The sequence below is a fragment of the Vicugna pacos genome, chromosome 1 (genome assembly GCF_048564905.1).
Source record: "Vicugna pacos chromosome 1, VicPac4, whole genome shotgun sequence".
In the NCBI taxonomy this organism is placed as follows: Eukaryota; Metazoa; Chordata; class Mammalia; order Artiodactyla; family Camelidae; genus Vicugna; species Vicugna pacos.
In genome coordinates, this window is record NC_132987.1 from 124622284 (window position 1) to 124633868 (window position 11585).

The window sequence follows — 11585 nt, forward strand, 5'->3', positions numbered from 1 at the left end:
CTGGTCCCCTTCCTCCAGGTGGGAGCACAGCAGGGAGACTGAACAGGGAAGTGCGCCCTCACCAGATGAGTCTGCTAGTGCTTTGATCTTGGGCTTCCCAGCTCCCAGAGCTGTGAGAAGTGAATTTCTGTTGTCTGTAAGCCGCCCCATCTATGATACTCTGCTGCAGCAGCTCAGACAGACAAAGACAGGCCTCAACGTAGGGACTCTGGAGGAATGCAGCTTAGTCCATAGCACTCTGCCCCGTGGCCGCCAAATTAATGTCCTCATATACAAAATGCATTCATTCCATCCCAACAGTCCCCAGAGTCTTAACTCACTCCAGCATCAAGTCTGAAGTGCCAAGTCACATCTAAGTCTCATTAAAACTAAATATATGTGCGACTCAAGGTGGGATACATCCAGAGGCAAAATTCCTCTTTCGCTGACCTGTGGAGCCAGACGAGTTGTGCGCTTCTGAAACACAGTGATGGAACAGGCGTACGATGGACTCTCCCATTGCAAAGGGGGACTTGGAAGGAATAAAAGGGGGGCTTGAGAGGAAAAAAGCCTGGTGGGTCCCAGGCTTGTCCAAAATCCAGCTATGCAAATCCAAGTAGCTCTGAAGGCTGGGCGATAATCCTCACTGGACGATTCACTCAGCTTCTTGAATCTGTATGTTTATTTCTTTTCCCAAATTTGAGAAGCCTACTTTGTGTATGTTTTCATCACTCTCCTTCCATTTTCTGGGTTCTGGTGAACCTAAATTTATATCTTTTTTATAGTCTCATATGTAGTGGAGTTAATTCACTTACAAAATTTACTTTGGCTCTCAGTGGAAGAAAATTACTTGTTAATTAAATATTATATACTGTGATGATCATAGTTTCCAGATTTTGGTGACAGTTGGTATTTCCTATCCCAGACTGAACACTAAATTCATAAAATTTAAAAAATATAATTATTCTGTAGTTAATTACACATAGACAAACCATCGTTTGCCAAGAGTTTTTAAGGAGTGAAAGTAGGCACTGGTAACAATTACACTAGGACGTGGACACAATGAGGACTGTCCTAGGCAAGTCAGGCACAAGGTCATCTTAGTACTGTGAGATTGATTTTAAGTGACTAGTGTAGGCTAATTATACCTATAATTGTAACTATGTTGAGGGCTTTAAGGCACTTATCTTTATTATAATTAATGCAGTCATTATTTTAAAATTACCCATTATTTTATATTCTGTCTCCTCAAATCATAACATCAAGAGAGTAAGGGGATTGTTAAGTGATAAATATCAGTGTTACCAGGCATGAGATACTGTAGGATCACATTTTATAAAGCATTATAACACTGTACCTTAAAAGAACTATAGGACCCTGAATGTTGGCCAAGCCAGTGTGTTTCTTTTTGTCTGCAACTCTTTTAAAATAAAATATACACATCATAACAACAACAACAAAAAAAGGTAGTAGAGTTCCTTATATATCTTGGATATCACCGCCTTAACAGACGTGTGATTTGCAGATAATTTCCCCCATTCTGTAGGCTGTGTTTTCATTCTGCTGGCTGTTCCTTTTGCTGTGCAGAGGTGTTTTGGTTTGGTGTAGTCTTGCTGTGTTTTGCTGTTGCTGCTTGTGCTATTATCGTTGAGGTGTCAATTCCAAAGTATCATTGTCAAGACTAACGTCAAGAACCTTCCCCTGTTTCTTTGTATGATTTTGTTGTGTGTGCTCGTCTCATTTGTCAATAACCAATATTGTCTTTTCCAGGTTCAAATCTAGGATATATGAAATGAAACAAAAACAAGACAAAACAAACAAAAAGAAATTCACAACCAAGTCATTCCTTGTGTATCAAGTTTCTCCATATCGCACTGTCTTCTTATTTTGTTTTGTATATAATTTCAGGGGTTTTAGTTATACTTAGAGGTAAGAATAGGAAAAAGAATGTCTACTCCATCAGGTTTCTGTGGCAGATAACAGAATCTCCTCTAGTTATTCTAAAGACAAAAGAAATCGAATTCTCTTTAAAAGTTTTCAGCTTTATTGAGGTATAATTGACCCTAACTTTAACCCAAAGCCAAACCCAGCCAGAATCTTAACCCCAACCCCAAGCCCAGGCTCAGAGCTGAACCCCTAACCCTGTCCCAAACCGTCTACAGGAACTCCTCCGCTGTGCTGTGTGCTGAGCATGTCGCCCTCTGGAGGAACCGGTAATTGTGAGACTCTCCCGTGTGTCTTACATTCCGGGGTACCTAGATCATGGACATTGTGCTTTTGGCCCCCTTGATTTTTTAATCTTCAGTTCAGAGCCCAAGTTCACCTCTATGCTCAATAGTCCTCAGGACATAAAAAAATCTCTTAGGTGTTCTGAGATGCTGTTTATGTTTATGTCTTTTTACTTCATCTTAGATGCAGGTAAATAATTATTGCATAATCTGAAGACATTTCTGAATTGATGTGCAAATATGAAGAATTTTATTTATTTTAAAAGCTAAATATGTAGTATTTCTGACATCCCAAGGTATAGAGCACAATTTAAATAACACGCGTATCTCATCACCTACTTTAGTGTCAGGGTTAGCTTATACTCAGAAGTAACAGCATTTATCAATTTCTGTAATTTTATGATTTAATAATATTTCCTATAGTAAAAAGCATTCTACAGTACGTATATGTTACTGTCTTCTAAAATTTTAAACCTTATACACATGATATCATAACCTAAGCCTTGTTAACTCAGTCCAGTGGGAACTAAAATGTAACTCAGGTCATTGATAAACAGGTTACTCTGTCCTCAGGCACATTACTCCAGTGGTGCGAGGAATGCTAAGGAGTGGTCATATGATCATTTAATTACTTTAGGAAGAGAAAATCCTCATCCTTGTTTTGATGTAATTTATCTTGGAAATTCTATTTTCATTTGTAATCAGCAAGAAAGGACAGATGCTAGGGTAACATGATGCAATAAAATTACCAAAGTTCTCCAGGTGCCAGTTTTTCTTTTGCACAAAAATTAAATAAACAGTAAGAAAGGTATTGGTCCAGTGAAATAAAACAAAGCAGCTCACCAGGATGAGAATAACACTGGTAGCTTTGTTTTCAGGAGAGCCTCGTGAAGAGTGGATGGTACTGCGAACATGCTGAGCTATTTTGTGGTGTCTGAAAAGAATATTCACCATGTAGATACTATTACATGTCATTAGAGAGAGAAAGAACAAATCTCGAGTGAATGTTGTGCTTAGAAATGTTGCTGCCAGATATTGGTTATAGGCACTGGTTTTACAAGTAGCGGTGTAATACCCACGACTAGCATGAGTGGCATTCCTGGTGGCCACAGTTCTTAAGATGATCTCAGTATAAATGATCATGTTGATGATCCAGGCAAAAAGTAAAGAGGGTTGAATAAACGTAGAAATTTTGGTTTTGATCCAGGCCCATTTACTATTACTTGGAGTAATAGTCACAGCTTGAAATGTACTCTGGAGGGAGGTTGTGTACAGAGAAATACTTCGGGTAACTCTCTGAATGTAAAGCACTGTTTTACATCCAATATCACCCATCTCGGGCCTAATTCCAAATGATAACATTATATTTGGGACCCCTCTGAATATGAGTGATAGTGTGTTAGCCAAAGTTAGGTGGGCAAGAATCGTATCTGTGGGCTTCTTCTTATGAGGGAGAATTAAGAAGATGTACATATATAACAAAAATAACAAGGAATTCCCCATGAACCCAATACAAATTTGAAAGGTGAAGAAGATCCCAAAAATCACGTCACTGGAAATCATAGTCTTTCAGTCTCTCTTAGATCTTCAAACCAAGATCAGCACATCCTATAGACAGATAATTTGATTACGAATGTAAAGATTCAGAATAACTGTGAATGTATTAATTTTCCAGGAGACTTCCTGCAAGATGGTCAGATGTTTAGCTACATCAGACCAAGGGACCATCAAGATACTTAAAGAGCAGAATTTAACGTTTATGAAAACAGAAAGTATCATATGTTTTCACCATTTATTCCAGTCAGTTTCTCTTAGAAACGTTCTGCTGATTCTGAAGACTATTTTTATGTGTTAAGAGACAGTTTACTTAAAACTGTAACTTCTCTTACCATTGTATGCATAGTGAATGCCAGTAGCATCTGTACAATGATATTCTCCCGAATGTTTATTGTATTATATAGCTCATTTTTACAAATGATCATATATAATTACTGAAGCATGCATAAATATGTGGCACAAAACATATCTGACTCCAGTTATATTTTATTGTCACGTTTGTTATAAGGTTAACTAATATAAGATAAAAGAAGTTATTATGATCACATTCAAAATCAACAGCCAAGTTATAGATTACCTTCATCTCATTCTAAATCTCCAGTCTGAAGCGTGGGCTCCACTGATCTGCTGAGACTGGAGAGTTTAGAATTGCCCTAATCTCCCTGCAGTCAGGGCACACACACTGCAGTGCCCTCTACTGCCTACTGATGTGTCTCGTGACTCCTGTATCCTTCTACTCGACTGTTTCCTTAAATCATAAATTGAGACTGATGATGCCACTGACAGGTCAAGGGGTGGGGAGAGGCTTGTAATCCACATGCGGAGGCTCTGTCCCGGAGAGCAGGACAAAGCTCCCGAGATGATCTGAAAACGGCTGGAGCAGGAGTATAAAGGAAATTGGTCTGGGTTTTTTTATTATTATTATTATTATTGTGATCCAGATGCGGCCTGGGTGAGGGCTCACACCTGCCAGCAGGGGCTGAATGCTTTGAATCTCTTACTTGCACCAAAGGAGGGAGCCCTTAGATTCCTTATCAGTTTGACCAGACATGAGTCACAGGGAAAAGGTGAGTACACATGCCTAAAAGCTGACAGCAAGCATCCAAAAAACAGAGTCAGTCTTATTATTACAACTATTCACCCACTGGGATAGCTGAAATTTTAAAAGTGACACCACCCAATTCTGGCAAGGATGCAGAGAAACGTATCATTCATACACAGCTAGTTGGAATGTAAAATCATACCGTCACTGTGGAAAAGAATTTGACAGCTTCTTCAAACAACCCCTCACACGCGATTACCATAGGTTCAGCAACAGCTCTCCCGGGAGTTTATTCCTGAGAAATGAGAAGTTACTTTCACACAACACCTGTACTCTAATGTTAACAGCAGTGTCATTCACAACAGCCAGAAGTTGGAAACCTAGACATCTTTTTTCCATGGATGAATGGTTGTAACAACTATGGTACATTCCAAACAATGGGATACTTTTCATAAAGTACAGAAGCAAACTACCGACACACACAGCAACTTGTATGAGCCCAGGGAAACGTGCTGGGTGGACATGCCAGTTCCAAGAGGTTACATACTCCGTGATTGTATTTGTGTAATGTTTCTGTGATAACCAAATGCAGAACTGGAGGGCAGACTGGTGGTCACTAAGGGTTAATGAAAGAAAGGGGTGGAAGGCGAGGCGGTGTGGCTGTGAGGGCAGCGTGCGCTGTCCATTTTCTGATGGAACGTTCTGTGTCTGGCTGTCCACGTCCGCATCCTGCTCGGGACGTCGCACTATGGTTTTGTGGATGTTACTGAGGAAACTGAGCACACGATACATAGGATCTCTCCGTATTGTCTGTAATAACTACATGGGAATACACAGTTATTTCAAAATAAAAAGCTTAAGTCAATATTTAAAAAATCACGGTGGGAGGAAAACTTCTGTCACTCACCTTTAAGAGTGACGTTAGCTGTATGTTCTCTTAGGTGACCTTTATTGAGTAAAGGGAGTTCCCTTTCTATTCCTTGTTAGCTGACAGTTTTTAACCCGAATGGATATTAAATTTTGTCAAATATTTTTCTGCATCTATAGAGACAGTCATTTCATCTTCCTTATTTTGTCTATTAGTATGTGGTGTACCCTGATAGAAATTTAGACCAACTTTCCATTTCTGGAGTAAATACAACTTCATTATGATTTTTTTTACTTTTTATATATTGCTGGATTCAATTGGCTGATATTTAGCTTGAAATTTTTGTGTCGTGTTCATGAGAGAGAGTGGTCTGTCATTTTCTGATCCAGTATTGACATGAATACAGGTGGCCTTAAAAAGTGATTCAGTAAGTGTTCCTTTCCCTTGCATTTTGTGGGAGAGCTTGTGTAGAACTGGTATTTTTCTATAAGCATTTGGCATATTTGCTACTGAAACCATCTGCGTCTGGAGTTTTTCAAAAGGTTTTAAACATAACTTCAGTTTCTTTAATAGGCACAAGGTATTCGGGTTACCTAGTTCTTCTGAGTGACTTTTGGTGGCTTGTCCTTGGAGGAATCGGTCCACTTCGTGTGAGTTATCAGACTGACAAGCTTGAGTCGGTTGTGGCATTCGTGCTCTCACTAGTGTTTAAGTGCCTCGGGGATCATTAGTTATGTTCTTGCTCGTTCCTGTTCTGTATCTTATGTCTTCTCTTTTTCTCTTGGCCAAACTGTCTAGAGGTTTACGAACTTTCTTGATCTTTGTTATTCTCTACTGTTTTCCTGTGCTCTGAGTTCATAGATTTCTGCTCTGATATTTATTATTTATGTTCCTACACTTGCTTTAAGTTTAATTTCCTCTGCTTTCTTGGGTTGCCTACGGTGGAAGCTTAGGTATGAAAACTGAGCTGAAACTAGCAGTTCTTACTGTATCTCAAATACTTTGGGTCTGAAATTCATTATCTTGGAGGATTTTAGTCTCTATTTACAACATCTGTGGCTGCACGGCACAGGGGATGTTGGCTATTTCCAGGCATGACATCTAACAGGAGGAAGAAGACTTCAAAAAGTGGCCTCAGAATGCCTCCATGTCATTGTCATTAATGCTCCTCCCACCTCTGCCTCATGCCCAGGTACCCGAGGGACCCATTCAGGCCATACCTGTGGTGACACCAAACTGCCCCTATTACTGTTGTAGCCTATCTGGAGAAGAGACTGGCTGGTCTGTCCATTTCTACTTCCACCCCTGGGTGGAAAGGGCAGGGTGAATCACAGTTTGAACAGGGTCAGAACAAACTGAACCCAGCACCATACTAAAAGGATGACATGCTACAATCAGGTGAAATTTTTCCCGGAAGTGCAAGAGTGGTTCAACATGTGAAGATCAATGTAATAGGCCACATCAATGCACTGAGGGAAAAATCCACGTGATCATCTCAATAATGTTTCAAAAGAATTTGAAAAAATTAGCATCTGTTCCTGAAAAAAAAAAAAAACCCAAAACAACAGCACTCAATAATCTAGGAGTAGAGGAGAACTTCCTCAACAAGAGAGGACATATATGAAAAAACCTGAATGCAGCACCGTACTAGCAGGTGAAAGACTGAAAGCTTCCATTCTTCTCAGATCAGGCACAAGACAGGGATGCTTTCTCTCACAACTTCCATTCAACACTGCGCTATAATTTTCAGCCATAGCAATTCATCAAGAAAAAGAAATGAATTGTCAGTATTGGAAAGGAAAAGGAAAGCTATGTCTGTTCGTAGATGACATGATGCTGTATGTGGAAAACCCTAAAGAACCTGCCAAAAAGAAGACATTTCTTGAACTAACACATGAATTTAGCAAAGTTGTAGGATCCACGATCAACACACAAAATTCAGTTGTATTTCTATACCCCAGCAATGAACAACCCCCCCCCAAATTAAGGAACGGAATTTACAATAGTGTTAGAAAGAATGTAATGCCTAGGAACGAATTTAACCAAGGAGGTGAAAGAGTTATACACTAAATCTAATAAACACAGTAGTAAGAAATTAAAGAAGGCCCAGATGAGCCAATACACACCCTATGTCCATGGATTGGGAGACTCAGTGTTGTGATGGTGGCAGTGCTCCTTGACGTGACCTACAGCTTCCAGTCTGTTCTTACCCACATCCCAGTGTCCATTTTGCAGAAATGGAAAATCTGATACTAGAATTTCTATGGAATTTCAAAGGACCTCAAATTGCCAAAGCAATCTTAAAAAGAGCAAAGTTGGAGGATGCACATTTCCTGATTTTCAAACTTTCTACAAAGCTGCAATAACTAAATAGTGTAATACAGGCACAAGGCTAGAGACATCAGTGAGTGGAAGAGGAGAGGGAATCCAGAGATAAACCTGTACATCTGTGATCAGGTGATTTTTGACAAGGATGCCAAGACAATTCAGTGGGGGAAAGAACAGTGTCCACTGCTGGACAACAGAATACCTGCATGCAAATGAGTGATGCTGGACCTTTATTTCGCATCATATACAAAACTTAACCCCAAATAGATCAAATAACTAAACTGAAGAGCGATAAAATTCTTAGAAGAAACAAAGAGCAAATCTTCATGTCCTTGAATTTGGCAATGGTGTCCTAAATATGACATTCAAAGCACAAAACAACAAAAGAAAAAAACAGATAAATTGGGTTTCACAATATTAAAAATTTATGTACATCAAAAGACACTATAAAGCAAGTGAAGAGACTACTCAGAGTGGGAGAAAGCATTAGCAAATAATGTATCTGATAAGGGTCTAGGAGCTGGAATATGTAAAACATTGTTACAGCTCAACAACAACAAGACAAACAACCCAGTTAATACATGGGCACAGACACTGAACAGAGACTTCTCCAGGAAAGATACTCGTAATGCCAAGAAGAACATGAAAAGATGACCAACCCTATTATTCTTTAGAGAAATGCAAATCAAAGCCACAAAGGGATGCCACCTCAAGCCCATTAGGATTGTCATAATCCAAAAGAAGGAAAATATGACAAATGCGTGGAGAAGCTGGCACCCTTCAGACATTGTTGGTTGAAAGGTGAAGTGGTTCTGCCTTCACAGAAGACAATTCAGTGAGTCTTCCATAAGCAAAACACAGAATTACTACATGATCCAGCAACTGTACAACTAGGCATATACTCAAATAAAAGGAAACAGGTGTTCAAACAGAAACTTGTGCACAGAGGAAGAGAGAAGATGGCGGAGTAGAAGGACACTGGTAGCTCACCATCTCCCACAAATGCACCAAGACTCACATCCACAGACCCACTCAACCAACCAGAAGACCTGCAGAACTCCGACAGAACATCGTCCTCTTCAAAAGATAGAGACGCCAAAAATCTGGTAGGAGAAAAGGAAAAATGAAAGAAGAAAAGGCAAAGCAGAGCGGGACGGGTCCTGCGGGGAGGGAGCGGCAGAGGAGGACTGGCGCTCATTCTTTGGATCTTCCCTCTCCAACTGAGAGGCCAACGGGACAGAGGGGGAGCCTCCGAGGCTTGGATATGTACAGAGCAGCCCTTGACTGACAGAACTAAGTTAAAATTGGCACAGAGGGTCCCCGCGACACCCAGCCTGAGATCGCGGGCCGGCAGCTGGGGGCAGGGCCAGGCTGCCCAAGCTGGTCGGAGGATGGCGTCCCCTGCACAGAGGCAGCCCTGGGGGGCTGCAGGGGGCTGCATGCCCTGGCTGTGGGTGCACAGGGCAGAACAACCTGGGCCCTCCATAAAACAACACGGTTGATGTGCCCTGGGGGGAAGGGTGCATACCCCCATCTCTGAAAACCCGTGTAAAGTTTTCGGGGGAAGAGAGGCGGGGCTCAGGCACAGCCGACATATCCTCTGGTGCTTAGCACCCAGGTGGGGGTGGGGGCGAAACCTGCATCTACACCTAAGGACTTAGCAGCCTCAAAAGCCAGACGGAGACTTGTCTACAGCCCGAGGCAGATAGGACCCTTCTGTCCTGGTCCCTCAGAGAACTTGCTCTGCCAAGACAAACAAGGAGCTGGGTTCTGGCCCAGAGCAGGGACAAGGCTGTTCCTCAGTCTTCCCTGAGCCGGCCTGCGGAGCGCTGACCCGAGGCGGAGCGCGCAGCAGCACAGAGCAGCAGACTGACCGGTGCTGGGAGAGGGAGGGTGGCCCCCTGCCTTTCCGGCAAGAACGCAGACCCTGACCATGGTGCTGGGAGGGGGAGCGACCCACCCTCCTACCTGGCCAATCTGCAACATCTGACTGCGGCATCGGGAGGGGCAGTGACCTGCCCGCCCACAGCAAAGGAGAACTGCACCTGACCCAGTGTTGGGAGGAGGCGCGATCTGCTTGCCGACAGGCACTGGGAGCAGCACAGATGAGGGCGCCAACGGGGGGCCTCTGAAGACAGCTAGCTGAGTTTCCAAAACAGGAAAAAGACAGAAAGACTTCACATTAAAAGCACACAGTCACCAGGAGAACACCGACCCCCTACCCCCTTTTCTTAAAATGTGTTTTTAACCTGTTCTATTTTCTATTACCCTCTTAATTTTTACTTCTTAATTCATTTTTATTTCTCTTGGGTTTTGAGGTCCTGTTAATGATTACACACAGCTTTCAAATACATCTTTTCCTCTTTTCCCCCTTTTTAAAGGTTTTAAAAGAATGTCTCAACCCGATTGCTATTCTGCTTCAACTTACTCTTCTATTATTAATTATACACTCTTTTCAAACCTTTTTTCCTCCCCTCTTTTAAAATTCTTTCTCTCTCTCTTTTTTTCCCCTAAGTTTTATTCCTACACAGGCATTAGATAGATAAACTCCTTAAGGACCACAATAGATAACTGATACTCCATAGACCACAGTGCCAGAGAGGTATGAGCAAGATGAAGGAGCAGAGAAACCATTTCCAATTAAAAGAACAAGAGAAATCCCCTGAAAGAACGATCAATGAAATAGACATTGATAGTCTACTAGAGCAAGATTTCAAAAAAGGAGTGATCAAATTGCTGAAGGAATTAAAAGAGATAGTGTTTAGAGATATAAAATATGTCAAAAATGAAATTGAAGCTATAAAGAAGAGCCAAATAGAATGGGTAAACTCATTGACTGAGATGAGGAATGATCTAAAGGCTGTGCAAAGCTGACTAGATAATGCAGAGGAATGAATTAGTGACTTAGAAGACAGGACAATAGAAGCACCCAATCAGAAGAGCTACAAGATAAACAAATAAAAACAAATTAAAATAGCATAAGGGACATATGGGATAATATAAAGTGTGCCTATCTTCTCATAATAGGGATCCCAGTAGGGGAAGAAAGATCAAAGGGGATTGAAAAGGTTTTTGAAGAAATCATGACTGAAAACTTCCCAAACTTAAAGAAGGAATCAGATATCCAAGTGCAGGAAGCTCAGAGGGTCCCAAACAGACCCACACCAAGACATATCATAATCAAGATGGCCAGAGTCAAGGACAAATAAATGATCCTAAAAGCAGCAAGAGAAAAGCAAAGAGTGAGTTACAAGGGAACCCCCATAAGGCTCTCAGCTGATTTCTCTGCACGAACACTACAGGCCAGAAGGGAGTGGCAAGATATATTCAAAGTTCTGAATGAAAAAAAAGATGCAGCCTCGGATACTTTATCCAGCAAGGCTATCCTTTAGGATAGAAGGAAACACGAAGATTTCACAGACAAGAAAAAGCTACAAGAGTTTAGCAACACTAAACCCATGCTAAAAGAAATATTGAAAGGTCTACTCTAAATAGAAAAGCAGCAGGATGCTACAGAAATGAGAAAGTCACAACTGGAAAGGTGATAATTCATAAATTACAAATAAAATAAACACAAAATCAT

The 11585-nt window shown here is 41.2% G+C and overlaps 1 protein-coding gene across 1 annotated transcript; it reads right to left on the minus strand.

The window, feature by feature from the left end:
* Positions 1 to 2840: 2840 nt before the first annotated feature.
* Positions 2841 to 3770, minus strand: LOC140699094 (vomeronasal type-1 receptor 3-like). The gene has a single exon (XM_072970888.1). It carries the CDS (start codon positions 3768 to 3770, stop codon positions 2841 to 2843), a length of 930 nt encoding a protein of 309 aa, XP_072826989.1.
* Between the last annotated feature and the right edge of the window lie 7815 nt (positions 3771 to 11585).